This window comes from Scardinius erythrophthalmus (assembly GCF_964197995.2).
Source record: "Scardinius erythrophthalmus genome assembly, chromosome: 1".
Classification (NCBI taxonomy): domain Eukaryota; kingdom Metazoa; phylum Chordata; class Actinopteri; order Cypriniformes; family Leuciscidae; genus Scardinius; species Scardinius erythrophthalmus.
In genome coordinates this window covers 24,169,745-24,185,284 of record NC_138221.1, presented here as the reverse complement: position 1 = coordinate 24,185,284, position 15,540 = coordinate 24,169,745, and the positions used below count along the sequence as shown (strand labels likewise).

The 15,540-nt window shown below is 40.5% G+C and overlaps 1 protein-coding gene across 4 annotated transcripts; it reads right to left on the bottom strand.

Annotated features, from left to right (window-relative positions):
- Positions 1 to 2,123: 2,123 nt before the first annotated feature.
- LOC308697284 (alpha-2-macroglobulin-like protein 1) lies at positions 2,124 to 11,441 on the bottom strand. 4 transcript variants are annotated; one of them, XM_081376459.1, is made up of 34 exons: positions 11,224 to 11,441; positions 10,813 to 10,996; positions 10,582 to 10,738; positions 10,418 to 10,470; positions 10,225 to 10,245; positions 9,935 to 10,100; positions 9,769 to 9,853; positions 9,586 to 9,700; positions 9,391 to 9,511; positions 9,157 to 9,266; positions 8,913 to 9,083; positions 8,606 to 8,833; positions 8,312 to 8,524; positions 8,084 to 8,233; positions 7,406 to 7,531; positions 7,239 to 7,332; positions 6,817 to 6,964; positions 6,502 to 6,727; positions 6,093 to 6,216; positions 5,901 to 6,022; positions 5,771 to 5,822; positions 5,597 to 5,680; positions 5,330 to 5,506; positions 5,126 to 5,201; positions 4,891 to 5,047; positions 4,742 to 4,816; positions 4,494 to 4,656; positions 4,235 to 4,419; positions 3,942 to 4,163; positions 3,750 to 3,871; positions 3,548 to 3,629; positions 3,374 to 3,457; positions 2,559 to 2,664; positions 2,124 to 2,478 (listed from the first exon to the last, which is right to left on the bottom strand). In XM_081376459.1, the coding sequence occupies exons 1-34, from the start codon at positions 11,304 to 11,306 to the stop codon at positions 2,438 to 2,440; spliced, it is 4,323 nt and encodes a 1,440-aa protein (XP_081232585.1). In that variant the 5' UTR covers positions 11,307 to 11,441; the 3' UTR covers positions 2,124 to 2,437. The 4 variants fall into 4 exon arrangements, with proteins under 4 accessions (XP_081232585.1, XP_081232587.1, XP_081232586.1 ...); XM_081376461.1 differs by having other exon boundaries at positions 2,131 to 2,478; positions 9,769 to 9,815; positions 11,224 to 11,399; XM_081376460.1 differs by having other exon boundaries at positions 2,131 to 2,478; positions 10,582 to 10,725; positions 11,224 to 11,399.
- Positions 11,442 to 15,540: the final 4,099 nt, after the last annotated feature.

Genomic DNA, 15,540 nt, shown 5'->3' with positions numbered 1-15,540 from the left:
TTACTGGGCCTTGAGGTATACAAGAAGTTAAGGCCACATTTGTAGGCCATGTCTTCATTGCACTGCTCTGACACAATTGGTCTTCAAATGCATCCTTCAAAGGTCTCTGAATTGGATAGGAGATAGGAGCTTGTTTAAATTTAATTACCTTTACAAGGCAGAAAAAAAAAACACCTCTACTTCCAAAGTTTGAGGTGGTAACTGAAAGAAAATATGACTATCAGTGCATGTGAAATCAAATGAATTTGATTTATGTAAGTTCATAAAGAGCTTAAACTCATTTTAAAATCATTATGAATTACTATTACACTATTATATAATGACATAATAGTATGTCCCAAAACTAGTCTACTCTTCTGCTACACATTCAAAATTATATACTTTTTCTTCATAAAAAGAGTACGTACTTTAGGGCGTAGTATAAGTAGGCGAATTGGAACACAGCATCAGTGACTAGTTCACTGAACCATTTTATTTAGAAACAAAACACCACTGTGTGTGCTGCTTGCCCCAGAAACAAGTACGGCTTGATTGGAACTATTGTAAGTGAAGAAATAGAGCAAAAACAGAGAATACTGACAATTGTATGTCTTTTGTTTACTGACCTGTCGTATACAATCAATATATTTGCAGTCATGCTAATACTCTGAAAAAATTGCTTAATATGGCATGTTATAAAAAAAAAAAAACTCATGGGTCATTTATTTGGGGTTATTTTTTCAGTTTTTAGATAGTTTTGTGTTACACAGCTCGTGGGTCAGACACAAAAACACAGTGTTTGGGTAGTTTTTGTGATACCCAGATCCTAGGCCAGACATAACCCAGGGATTGAGTTATTCATCACTTTTTGCAACCTCTTCAGGACAGAGCAGTGCAGCTGTGTGAAATTGGTGCATGTCTTCGGTAAAATACAGGTTTGTGTACATTTTGTGTTATCTATAAATTCGTTATTGTGCTGTATATCGTTTAATTTGATGCAAAGCAACATACAGGGGTGTGATGTGTCACCTAAAAAAGTATTGTGTGATGAAAACACCTGATACCTTTCATAACATTGCAATATTTGTTTTATAAAAAAAAAAGAAAAGAAAATATACAGAATGAAAAAAATTTAAAATATGTTGTGATGTTAGAAGTTCCCCTGCCACACATAATAGAAGCTAATATCTTAAATTTAGGCAATATACTAAAAACAATATAAAAATGCTATGCTGTAAAATATAAATACAGGAACAATCATGCAAACTGGGAGTATTTAAAGAAAGTTGAGATGATTTAAGTTTCTGTAAACATTAATGTATGAAGTAAAAAAAAAAAAAAAAAAAAAAAAAAGAGCTAGTATGGTTTATGTTGGGTAAAATTAACCCAACATGTGTTCTGTAGCCATTTATCCAGCCCTTGGAAGGGACATTGGAATGTGTAGGGACATTTGCCACCATCTTACATTTTTGGAACATTTTATTCATTTGTGTCATTTTGCCTCAACCCCCTGATAATGCCTGACCCTGCTTTAAGAAAAAAAAAAAAGGTATATTGTTTCTATCATTACAAAGAACGGCATGTGCATTAAAGCTATGATTAGAAGTTAATAACAAAACATGCCATAAATCATTAATATATTGACAGCCTGAAGCTACATTTGAAAACCATTTTATATAAAGGTATGATGTTTTGAACACTATTCTCTCCCGATTTAGTCAAATTTAACGAACAAGTTACTTTAAGTGAATGAAGTTTGAGGTGATAATAACTGGCAAGGGAAAAATTGTGCATGACTATGCACACAGCAAATCTTCTTTTAAGTCAATTCAAAGGGATTTCTCTTCTACCCTCTGTAGATTTAGCATGCAGACCATGCCATTTTTTCTGTGCAGACTGATCACTGGTGTTTCCATTGTTCAACTGATGTTATGATAATTTACTTTTGTTTTTAATGTTTTTGTATTATGTTAAAAGTCACGAGTCGTACAGTTCAAGGCAAGTCATTGGAGTTCAAGGTAAGTCATTGGAGTTCAAGTTAAAGTAAAGTAACTTTCTTCATTTAGTCAAGCAAGTCTCAAGACCTTAAATTTTCAACTTGAGTCATGTGACTTAAGTCTCTCACCTCTGATAAGTTAAATAAAAATGCCACAAAAAGACGTAACACTACAATCAAAAGGTTACAAGAGCAATTACATAAAGGATTCTTTTGAGAACAGGTCTCAACTTTATGAACAGAAAGCAAAGTAAGGAAAAGCTACTGCCTTAAGCAGCATTTCAGCCATTTTATAAGGATTCCATGCAGGGCAAATAGCTCACTAACAGTGCAAAGGCTTGTAATCCACAACTTCAAACAAACGTCATAGACGAGGAACAAAAAAAAAAAAAAAAAGGCAAAAGGACTGATTGTATAAGAGTTTTATTTCATACATGTCCTACAGACAGAACTTATTTAACATCATGGACAGGGGGATGTGTAGGTAGTCTCAAATGAGTCACCTGAAAGTGGAACAGAAGATGATAGATCATGTTCAACAGTAAAATCAGCCAAAGCAAAGCATAAAAGGATAAAAGCGTACTTGTCTGATAGTAGTCATAAATGTTGATGACTGCTGGCTTAAGATTTTCCACTGCAAGAACCCGTTTCAGCAGCAGAGTGTAACTCATGGGTACGCCTTTGGGAATCTGCAAGAAAGAATGGATGAACAGCAGCACATACACAGCACTTGAGAGGGCGGTCACTTTACGTTCAAAAATCAATTGCACAACCGATCGGACCAACCAACGCAAGTTTCGAAAATGAAAATGGGGAATCGATTTTAACAGTCTTTTCTCAGAGCGCTTGGAGCTCATCACGATACGAACACGCCACACAGCAACTGCAGGCTCTGACAAACACAACAGCAAATTAACCTTCTGCATGCGTCTTTTCACTACAAAACTGTGAATTCTGCCGTATGCAGACAGTCTCATGCATAGATACAGATTCGGGCTACAATCGCTTACGTAGGCGAAATTTGTTTGACATTTCTAATTGTAAACCGCATAAATGAAAAACATCACCTCAGTCATCAACATGTCTATGGCAGTCCACTCTGCTTATTGTTTTTTTGAAAATGTTGCACTCCTGTTTGTCATTGTGCACAACTTCACACCAATAAATAAAATATTGCAGACTTATGCGCGTCTCAAGCGCCCTCTTTAAGATCGTCCTTATGCCTGTTAGTTGTCTGTGGATTTGCCCATATTTGGCGTTTAAAAATGGAAACTTCTAGACATCGAAAATCAATTTTACAATCGATTCAGTGAACACTTCTCAAATCGAACAGGGCTTTCACAAAAGTGACAGCCCTACTTGAGATGGCAGCTAGTAATATACCCAGTGTAGTCTCACCTCTTTCAGATAAACTAGGACATGATCATCTTCAGCATCAACCCGCTCCACTAGCGGAACAAACGATTGGGGTGGAAATCCAAGCTGAGGGAAAGAGACCATAATTTACAGACACTGCTATATCTGAAGGAGCTTCAAGCATCTTGGGACTTTCTAAATCTTAAACCTACGAACCGGTGACGTATCTGCTGTGAAGCCTGACAGGAGCTTAATGTCCACTAGAACCATGTTAGTGCTTGCTTTTACACCATTGTATCTGAATAAGGGTGATGGGGGAATAAAGAGGTTTAGGTCAACAGAAATCAAGAATGCAGGATCCTTTTGAAGGAGTCAAACAAGAGCTGGTTTCAGGACACAAAGCCAAAGGTGTTCTTACTTCACAGTGAAGTTCAACCTGAGATTTGCCCCAAGCGGTTGGCAGTCTCCAGTCACCTTCGCTTCAACACTCAGTGTCCTGGAGACTTTAATGGGTGTTGGGATGTTGTAGAAACATGCAACCTACAGTATGAGCACAGAGCAAACAATCAGATTTTGATGTGCACAACAGAAAAAGAGTGAAGATACAGACCTGCACAGACACACAAGTGGATCCTGATGCTTTAACACTATATTTGCCAGGAACGTTCTTCAGCGGCTTCTCCTGATACAGCAGCCTGTTGTCCCGATTCACTTTGAAGCTATAAGAGTCTCCTCCTACTACTGAGGACTGTACGGTAACAGTGCTGGTGCCATCCAAACTGAACACTTGAGCAGCGTACACAGACAGGGCATGAAGAGCCACCACAGTGTCCTAAAACAAGCACCAGATTAAAAACTCTTCATAAATTATTGCACTCATATTGCACTTGTAGTCAGAGGCACCTGGGTGGAGGAGAACCCTCCATAGGGATTCTGCTGGGTCACGAGCCAGTTGACAATGCGGTTAGCATAACCCAGATTAGCTGTCGTGAGCGGCTGAACAGCGAGAACCGCTAGCAGCACGTAAGAGCTGATCTCCACTGCCAGAGTATCACCAGATGTCGTCTGAGACCAATGGAGCTTAGTGCCTTAGGATGAGAGAGGAGAGAAAGTTGATGACAGAAACTTGATGAACAAACATCAAGAGGCTGGTAAATCTTACCTTCAGAAACAGCAACGTTGTTCAAGATTGTTAGAAGCTGTGATCGAGTGGTGGTCTCTCCAGCCAGACTGAAGGTGTAGGTCAGCAGAGCCGTGGTGTAAGTGTTTCCCAGGTTCCCAACGACAGGCCTCAAGCATGACAGAGCGTTGATAATGACAGGATCCTGAAAGTAAAACTGATATCAGACAACAGCCAGAAAAGGAAGGCCATCTGCAAGGAGCTCATACAACTACAGGAGATGTTTTTACTGTGGCAGGGATGCCTAGTTCAAGCAGCGATGCAACAATGTAGGCAGTCATGGTCACGTTATCACCAACTCCACCCTAAAACACCAACACATAGATTAACCATAAGATTTCCAAGATTGTTTTTAAGGTCCATTTGATAACAAATGTACCTTCATGTCATTGTGGTACAGAGTTCCCTGTTGCATGAAACAACCATTTGAACCCTGCTGGCTTATTATCCAGTTCTTTGCACTCTGAAGGACATTCGGATCAATGAAGACGAAACGGTTCGCTAGACCAAAAGACCTCATGACAAAGGCGGTCAACCTGGCCGTGGAGAAAGTCGTTGAACTGAAACCGCTTGTGACAAAGGTTACACAACTAGAATAACAGCATAAAACTCACCATGTATTGGATGCATCATAACCAAATGTACTGTATGAGCCATCACTGTGCCTGTAGTTTAGCTGTCCTTGGTATCCTGTTCAAAGAAAAAAAAAATATGGGGCAGGGGAAGATTAGAGCTTAGAGTCTTGACAGCGATGGGAATCACGGACTAAAAGTTAAGATTGTCTCCTCAACACTAAAAATGGATCTGCTTGCCCATACCACTCCGAAGGTATCCTGTGGCGGTCTCTCGGATGGCTGCGGTGAGTTGCCCCGTGACTTCCAGGTACAGCAGGATGTAAATATTCGGAGCTAGAATTATCATATTCTGTTCACCACAGCCAGATGGCATCTGTAATAACCCATCTAGATTCTTCAGTGCACGACCCATTATGTCCCCTTCAAGGATGTAAAGCATAAAACCCCATATCAGAAACAATCATTCTGCTAAACACTACCTGTTAGTTTCTACTCCACGAAATGTTTTACCAAGGACTGAAACAGAGCATCTGGCTGATCCCTGAACCACATTTGTTGGAAATGTCAGAGTCACGTCTTCAGAAAGATCTTTTCCTGCAGACAGAACAGATCAGCATTGAGTGCCAAGCTAATGTATGGCTATACAGGGAGAACGTATTTTGGAATCACTGAGTGCAAACAAACCCTTTGGACACAGTAACCAACTCTGGGTGTTTGTCCTTTCAACTCCTTCAGGCTATAAAACGCAATAACACCACATCAGTAAAGCAGCATGATCTCTACGATCAAACTCCAGAAGGCTGGTAACACTCACGAGGACAAGTAGACTTCGAGTGACTACGTCAATGCGTCCTCTTGTCGGCACGTTCACAACCTCAGTGCCACAACGAGTCTGGGATGGTTCAGCTGAAGCACTTACAGTCACATTGACAGCACCTGCAGGGCAAGACAGGAAGTGAGCAACACCACAAACTTTAAATTTGGAAACAGTTGGTCCAAAACTGACCGAGAACCGAAGCAGAGAGAACCCATTTGAAGGTCTTTCTCCCATTGGCACAAAGACAGGATGAATATGGATCAGTATATGGTTTAAGAGTGAAGTTCATGGATGAAACTGGAGTTACTTTAACCTGCCAATGAAACAGCACATGGAGAAGAGACACATGACCTTCTGTATACAGATCCATTACAGCAGGGTCCACCAGTCTCGGTCCTGGGGGGCCGCTGTCCTGCAGAGTTTAGTTCCAACCCCAATTAAAGACCTGAACCAGCTAATCAAGGTCTCATTAGGCATACTAGAAACTTTCAAACAGGTGTGACGGAGCTGGTTGAAGCTAAACTCTGCAGGACAGCAGCCCTCCAGGACCGAGATTGGTGAACCCTGCATTACAGTAGGTAAAGAAACCATGACAGACCATGATGCACTTGGACATATAGCTGAAGACAGTGGCCTTCAGATCAAAAGATTCCCCACGGACGATGGAGTACGGCAGGGAGAGCTCCAGGAAGAAGGGCTGGAAGACCGTCAGCAGAGCAGGAGGAGCCAGACCAAAACCTTTTGAGGACAGGCAGAACGCCTCAGTCTCCCATGTGGTGATTGTGTCAGGAACAGTGAGGGGAACTCGTGTGGATCCAGTCACTCTGAAGAAAAAGGACAACTATAAATGAGGGGGACAGAAAATAAAAACTGTGGGAAAGTAGCTTTAGATGGAGCAAAAGGTTTTACTTACCCCACTTGAGCAAGCTGCCAGATCCAGGTTTCTGGAAAGTAAGTCCTGACGGTCACATCAAAAGAGGAAGTGTCACCTCCAGTACTTTCAACTACGGGAGGAGCTATTCCAGCCATTGCCATGGCTACAGGCTCACGATAATACATTACTGAAAGAGACCAGCAATTTTACAACAAACCGTCCTAGTGTCTGCAGATAAAACAGGGTTCATACAACTTCAAATATGCATGTTTGGGCAGTTGTTAAAAAATTGACTTTACATGGCACATTAATAAAGATGAATAAACACTGTTACAATGTAAGAGATTTAAGTTTTTCCAAATGGCTTGCAGTTTCAGGTCATAGAAGCTACCAACTATAATAAACTTAAGGAACCCATCAAGTCATGTATCAATATGAGAGCAAGAAACAAACTGACATACCATCACGGAAGTTGCGATAATAATTCAGGCCTCTGTACATCACACACTGAGGTACTCTGATAGGCAAATTTGTGGCAACCTTCATCCCCATGCTCTGTCAGAGCAAGAGAAAAAACATTTGAAGATTAAGCCGAGTTTAGTAAACAGGATAATGAACGGTTTTATACCTTGAAGGTTTCAGAGGCTTGGTCTGTAGGAACAGCCCGACGGGGTCGAACATTTAAGCACTCCTGTTCATCTTCAACTTCATATGGATAATCAGATAGTGATCGCACTGGGAGCATGTTGAACACCTGAGAACATAGAGAAAGTTGTCTTCTAGTAGTAAGTCACATACATAGGTCTTCAAAAAGCAAAGTCATAGTGATGACATTTTAAAAAGGACAAATGCATTGATTTGATTAAACTTCATTAACGTAGTTCAGTGATGGCATGTCAGGGTTTTCCCAATCTCTGATCTGCAGTAAACTAATCAGATGTGTGCCACACTAAAATATTCAGAGTGCCACTAAAGTTTAGGTCTAAAAGGTGCATCATCTGGACCAATCAGACACAAATTATTATATTTAATGAATAATCCAGCAAACCCACTCTCCCAACAAAAGTCTATGAAACTTCCCCCAAAACTAACATCCCAAATGAAGCTAACACACTGTTACAGCTCACATTCAGACTGATAAGACTTTGGGACCCAGAAGGAATTTGCAGGGGGGGGGGGGGGTCATAATTGATCATAAGACATTAAGTTAGTTCTATCAACTGATCCAAATATTCATAATTATAACAAGTTAAGATTAAGTTAAGCTAATTTGCTACAATGGAGATCTGATTGATACACGTGATACCATTTCCGCACTCAGACGTCTTCCTGGCTCCATAATACGGATGCTCTGATCTACAGCACTGATGCCACACAGAGATCCTGCTTGAGCAGAGACAGTCAGAACATTTTCCTCAGCAGGAACGGCCGTAGCTGGAGAGAACTGAAGAGACACCTGGAACAAGGACCAACACGCTGTAGGACAAGTCATCATACCCAACTTAAAGACAAAAGATGCCAGTGCACATCATACCTGGTTTTGGAAACATGTTTCGGTGTCAAACGACGCACTACCAACAACAACATTCTCACTGGGCAGAACGCAATAGACCAGAATCTGCACTACTGGAGTCATATCAGCACTGACAGACAGCTGGAAAGACACAGAGCCACTGGTGACTGTATTAGAAGCCCTTGCTGTGACTGTCTGAAATCCATGGAGGACGATCACTCCTCTGGACATGACCTGACAAGACAAATGGGTGCATAAAAGGTGCTAAACAAACTAACCAGTGCAGAAAAAAAAAGCTACAAAATGTTCACTCACCATATAGATGATGTCAGTGCTGTAGCCACCAGTCTCTCCAACAAAAGAATACTTCACGGTCACTGGAAACACAGCACCACATTTGAGAGGCTGCTCGAGCTTCACTATAGTCAGTTCACTAAATGATGGGTTGTCAGGAGAAGCAGGTTGGAGAAGCTGAACAACTCTTGTATCTGTAGTGAAGTATGGCGATTTGTAACCATAAACAACCTCTGGAGTCGCACTTGCCTAGGGAAGAACGAATGGCATTGGTTTCATGCGAGAGATTGAGAGAAGTCTACATGTCACAAAACGGAGCAAATCGTACCACGAGATTGAGAGCAGCTTTAGGAAGATTAGCAGTGCTGAGGGAGAACGTGGCCAGTCCTTTCTGGTTTGTGGTCAGATTCTGCAGCAGTTTGTTGGGCCAGCTGTTACTATCCAGGAGATAAACCACTTTGTTTGCGACTGGAGTCCCATCAAAACGAGACACTGATATCTGTTGGGAATGATCAAGGTTAGGAAAGGGAACCAATGTGAAGGCTTCTGTGACAATGATTAAGCTTACTCACCTTTCCATTAATCATTGATCCAGTTTCAAAATAATCTGGGAGGTCCACAAACGTGACTTTGCCGACTTCAAACGTAATGGACAGTGTTGCAGCTTTTGACATGACTACATCTGGGGGGGGGGGGGGTTGGGGGGGATGGGAGAGATGCAATAGAAAAAAAAAAAAAGAAAAAAAAAGTGAACAGCAAACAAGCTTTAAGCAAGTACCATTGGTTTGGATCAGCAAATAGCTCACCTGTTCCCACCTCAGTGACATTCACATTTACAAGAAAAGTGTCTTGCATATTATTTTCAAATTTGGTGTTGAAAAACACTGATGTATCGACGGTAAGGGAGGCACAGCCAGTGTCATTCATCTGGTAGCAGAACAAAGAGTCACATTAAAGTCAAGCAGAAGAAAAACCCTCCACTGTAAAGGCAGGAATCAAACCTTTGCAGTTTTAGTCAGGCAACGACGGGTCACATCAGGAACCACAACAAATGGAAAAGGCTCCCGGCACACTTCCACCAAGGCTAGACCGGGTACAGGTTGGCCATATGTGTATCTGAGAAGCACAAGGAACAAGATCAAAAATTGACCAACCACAAGACAAGAAAATAAAGCTTTACTCACTTGGCACAAGCCTCAACTTTCAGTCCCACATCTGCAACGCTGTATGTCTGTGGTGTGTTTAAGGTCACATCAAACTTGGGCAAAACTTAACCAGAAACCAGATGTCTTAGATCAAGACCTCAGATCTGTAATTGAACTGCAGCACAATTTATACACAATGACTTACCATATTTTTTCACCTCAAAAACCTGGGAGATTGTTCGGTCACCAATAAAAGCCTTTAGTGTGTACATCCCTATCTGAGCCTCTGGGTTTAACTCATGAGAAAGCTGCAATATCCACCCCGTTGAGGAGACATTTGTCCACTGACCAATTCGGTTATTATTATTGTCCTAAAATACAAAAAAAAAAAAATATATATTTTTTAAAAGCTCAGAGGAAAAACAGCAAACAAAGAAAATGTACAAAAAGCTGTGTTGGCTCCATTCAAAGACTTGCACCAGAGCAAATTCTCACCTCTACCACCACCAGATTGTACTGCAAGACAAAAGACAGGAAAATTAAACATTTAAAAAAAGCACAAACACGCTGATGCTGCAAAAATCACTGAAAAATAAAAGTACACATTTAATGCAGGTTATTTTTACGTGCACTATTTTGCAGTCTTTTGTGGCTAGAACAATCAATATGGTGAAACATCTGATCTTACCATTTGATCAAAAGGAACAAATCTGGTATCCATAGTGACAACTCTGAAATTCACTGCAAAGACACCAATAAACTCACATCAATGCACTGGAAGATTATCAATACTTGTAACGTATTGAACTTTCTACACTTCTAATGTTAAACCAAGGGACATTCACAGCTCACCTGTTTGTCCTGGATTGTAGATGGGTTTGTCTGTCTGGATGAAGGTCAAAGGCAGGTAAGGTCTGAACATGACTTTCCTCTCTTCAGTCGCGCTGAAGACCTTCCCTTGGACTTCCACCTTCAGCATCTGCACAGATTCTCCATCTACTCGAGGAGCCTGTGGAGGAACTCCGTGAACATACAAACCAGAAAAAAAAAAAAGGCACATGCGTCTCATGAGTCATGACAGACCTGGAAACTGAAAGAGCGGTGAAACGACGTTGAAGAAACCTGCTGCACAAGTAGAGTTGACCTGTTTTTCTCATCAAGCAGAGAAACTGTCATTGTGAGACTCTCCTGGGGTTTCAGAAGAGTTATACATATTTTAGCATCAGATCCAGACTCAATCACTGCAGGGAATGTCACCATGAATAACCTGTGGAAAAATACAGAGGTTTAGTTTTAGAAGCCACATGACATCTATTTTATCACTGGATTGCAACAAATGAAGAATGGTGATCTTTAACAATGGTATTGAATAAAAAAAAAAAGCTTCAATCGGTTCACAAAGCTCATTTCTCCATCTATAAAGTTTAGTTAATCCCAAAATAAATCATACAACAGAATGCTTGTTCACTTCAAAGCACATTTAACAGTACTTACGGCCCTGGTTTCTGTCCATCAACAGCAAAGAGAAAAAAGGCTAAAATGAGCCCTTTCCAAAAACTAGTCTCCCTCACAGCCATGAGGGAAAATCATCCAAAACCAACCCAAGATCAAGACTCTTTTTAAAAAGTTCTCAGAGCTCTTAAGATACTCTACCACTGCTTCTCTCAATCATTCGTACTGAAGGCAGGGATATTTAAGCAATCTTAATTGTCAGGGAACGCACAAATTTTGTTAATTTAATTGATAAACCACCACCTGGAATTAATTTAGTCTTAATTAGGATTTCTATCTGGTATTGATTTAAAACACATCTAAATACTGCCAGTGACACATGTAGGCCCGGTTTCACAGAGAGAGCCTGAATTGAACCTGTGAGACTCATTTCAACAGTAAACACTCCTGTGAGCGACGCATAGTAGAGCCAGCCTTTGACGTGCTGAAAACACACTGATGCTCTATTTTCTTCATAGCCATGCCATTGTGCCTGAGGTTGTTTCTGTGCCATGCTGTGCTTCACAATCTGAGTCAATAAGGCCAGGTGGAGTGATGGATGATGGCTCACATCAGTCTAAAGACATTTCAGATCCTACAAAAATGCACAAAACATAATACAGAAGCACTTATTTTAACAGCACAATGTCATTTGATTTCTGTATTAGAAGTAAAAAAAAAAAAGATCTTTATATTTTTGTTTCAGGTTGTCCTTTCCCCACAAATGCCACCGTCACCCTGCCTTGGAGGTCCTGCTCCACCACAAAACATCACAAGTGCACAGAAATCAAGAATCAGAAAAGTGCTGTAATAACTCTGTGTGAAATTACAATAATTAAAATAAACTACAACTTAAGATTTAAATAGATTTTTTTTTTATTCATTTCTGTAGTATACTCACTCAAACTAGTATACTTGTCGCTGATCTACGCGATGTTCGATTATGACGTATCCAGTGGCCTCCTGGGATAGAAAAGTATCCATCGTTGAGCGCTTCAGAATCTGGGCGGAAGCAGTAAGCCCTCCGGGAACTTCTCGCCTACTCTTTTATGAATACTAAGGATTCATACATACTTATTCACTGACCTACTGTTTTCCCTACTATAGGGAAGGATGCGGTTTCGGAAGCAGCCTGAACACACGCTCACTCTGTCCAATAAAATCTCTGTCCAAATACGAGACTCTATAACAGGGAATACTGGAGATCCACTGTCCAGTGGAGTTTAGCTCCATCCTTAATAAAACACATCTGAATAAGCTAATCAATATCTTCAGGATTACTAAAGGTATGTTTACACGACAACGGCTGAATCCAAAATCACCCCCTATACCCTCAAATAGGGCAGTATTTCGGTCGACAGCCATTTGTAGTGTTAAACCATAGTGGATGTTATTGAATGCACTTATTCAATCCTTAAAACTGAGAAGGTTTTTTTTTTCTTTGTACAGATGAATGATAACATTAGAAAAACAACCTCCGTTCACACTCACGAATGTCTCTGTGCTCTTGCGCTGAAATTGAATTCTCTTTGCTCTTGGATTAGCCTAAACTAAAAGTCATCCCATAAGAATAGATTTTCAAGTTAAGAAGTTAAGATTAAACTGCAAGTGTAATTCTATGACAACCAAATATGTCTCTTTCATTCCTGAACAATTTAATATGTATCTTAGAAATGAATGAATGGGGCATTTGGATTTATATGATGTCAAAAGCTAAAGCGTCACTACTGTACAAACCCATCCTGGTTATTCATAAGCTGCCGTTTCACACTGCACATTCCTACATCCCTGGCTAAAGTCTTTATTTGCGGTGTCAGTGTTATTGACTGCACAAACACAGCACGTGACCTGTTTACATAAAGGCTCTAACATTGCGTGTCCTCATTACACATTGCTGACTGGACTTTTTGAAAGCAAGAATGACGGAATGAATGACGTTTTTCATCACCGTTTGACATTTTTTCCCATCATATGCTGAAACGACTGTTTATATAGGCCCACAACAATCAGTGTTTCATTGCCCAAAGAGTGTGAATAGAAGGCTCACGATTAGTTGTCACTTGCTAATGTAACCCCTCTTGGTTCGTGTGTTCTTTCATTTCAATAATGACCACACAAAAGCAATTTTGCTGAGCACATTCACTTTAGTGTTTACTGCAACTGAAGAAATCTGGAAAAGACACGAAGAGCACCAAACAGACAATAAATACTGCTGGTCTGGCCATAAAACATCCTTCTCAACAGCTCGTGTGAACTGAGAAGATGACTGATTCAACTCATTGTACACTCTTCTTGCCTGTAGGTCTCTCCCTTTTTCCAAGATGCATTATATAAATAACCAATGAATGGTTAATTTAACAAGGACAAATATTTTATAACTAAAACAAGCATTTTGACACTATTCACACTTAGTTTCTGGTTTTCCTTTCTTTACACTGTTACACTAACTAAGCATCTAGTTGTAACATTCTAACACCGCATCACTTCACACTGGACAAGTTTGGCACCGCAATGTGGAGTTAACACAATAAAATCAGAGCTAATCCTGCTCCAGAGCAGGGATTCATAACCCCGGGTAAAAAGCGGTGTGATTGAACCCCGTTTTTAAATTACAAGTGTGAAATGCTTCTTTAACCATGCTTAAAAGCTGTGTTAAAAATGGTCAAGGCTATTTTATTATTTTATAATGTTAGTATGATTTTTCCATCAATAATTTAGAAATAAAAGGCATTTTCCTATCCTGATTTTAGCCTCTGATTTGAACACTGTTTGAAGGGAAACGTGTAAACGCTCACTGCTGTGATTTGCTGACATGTTTGTTGGCAAGTGTCCAGATAAACTCTGATGTGTGATTGCAAGCTTGAGCGATTGGAAAGGGAGCATTCTTTGATACTTTCTGTATACATTTTAATCAGTTTAAATAAGATTATTTTTATCCTAAGTAAAACGATGTGAAGTTGATATTTTAGTCACTGGCTTGATATACAGATGCATAAACAGTATTGAACAATTTGAGAAAGATTGTCTGAACTATACACATCAGAAATAAACCACTATACTATAGATTGGAATAAATTATTACTTCCATGTTTGTGGTGTTGCTGGCAGATCCATATCGTAAAAGTCTGTTTGCAAAGCCCGTGTAGAAACTATGAATGAATTACCAAATAATCCAGTGAAATGTACCGAATACCAACAATGCACTGCTGAGACGTTCTCATTGTTAAAAAAAAAAAAAAAACCTTCCTAGCATTAGGATCATTAGGAAGGTAATGGTTTTGATCCTGTGTCTATCTTTTCACATTCACTAACACTCCAGTGGGTGGGGCCAAATATGTGGTGATGTAGACATAAGGCTTGTTTGAGATGAGCAAAATCTGCACAGAACCGATCACCGGTGAACAGCGCGAGATGCATGCCAGTTAGAAATGTGTCCGAGTGCGGTCTGCCTTGCTCTGATGTCATGCTGACGTATGTCAAAAAACTCTCGCGAGCGCAAGGCGCACATGTCAGATTCTGCAGTCGTTTCTCTCATAGACAGTATATAAACTGGACACAGCGACCCCATAGGATTCAATGGAGCACTCACTTACTGATGGCTGAGCGTACTGCGCAGACTCAAACTGAGTTTGACGACGTAGATGTGACGTGAGCAACCTGTCTGCCTTCTAGTAGCTGTGCTAAGTCATTCGCTTCCGAATCTTGCAGAGACGGAGAGTATGAGTAGGAGGTGTCCATGAGCTAGGAGCAGGAGCAACTTTTGCTTAGTATTCTGATTAATTATTTTGCCTCCACGTCCCCCCAATTGCATGCGAGCTTCTCCTCCTGTCTATACGGTAATTAGACGGAGAGTCGTGTGATTGACGCAATTGTTAGCCTATTTTTACAAAAACGGCTTCTACAGGGCCATAACGTAAGACACAAGGTAATGGAGCCTTTCATACATTTTTGTGTTTCTTTAGAAATAATGGAAAAATTTAGTCTTTAAACGCCGCAGATGTAAAGTTATTCGCTGTCAAAGTGACGCCAAAATGAATGGGAGTCAATGGAATGCTAACAGCAGGTGATGGTCTGCTAATCAATGGCGGCGCCTGGGGAAGCTTCAATGTTTTCGAAATGATTGCCCCCCTGGTTTCTCTCCACCGACTGCGCTGATCAAAAGCATGATGGGAAACGACTTGCTGACGACACAGCTTAATGCTCATTGGTTTAAACATTGAATGAGGTGAGTGTGAATGGGTGAATGTGAGGCTATATGTACAGCGCTTTGGTGGCCATAGGTCTGTGAAAGCGCTATATAAATGCAGTCCATTTACCATA

Bases quoted from the DNA above. Each gene is read 5' to 3' on its own strand.
- LOC308697284 (XM_081376459.1), bottom strand. From the start codon at position 11,306: ATGGCTGTGAGGGAGACTAGTTTTTGGAAAGGGCTCATTTTAGCCTTT. The intron at 5,048-5,125 runs GTGAGTTTTATG...CTCCACGGCCAG, and splicing joins TATGATGCATCCAATACATG to GTTGACCGCCTTTGTCATGA. The intron at 4,817-4,890 runs GTACATTTGTTA...TTGGTGTTTTAG, and splicing joins TGTACCACAATGACATGAAG to GGTGGAGTTGGTGATAACGT.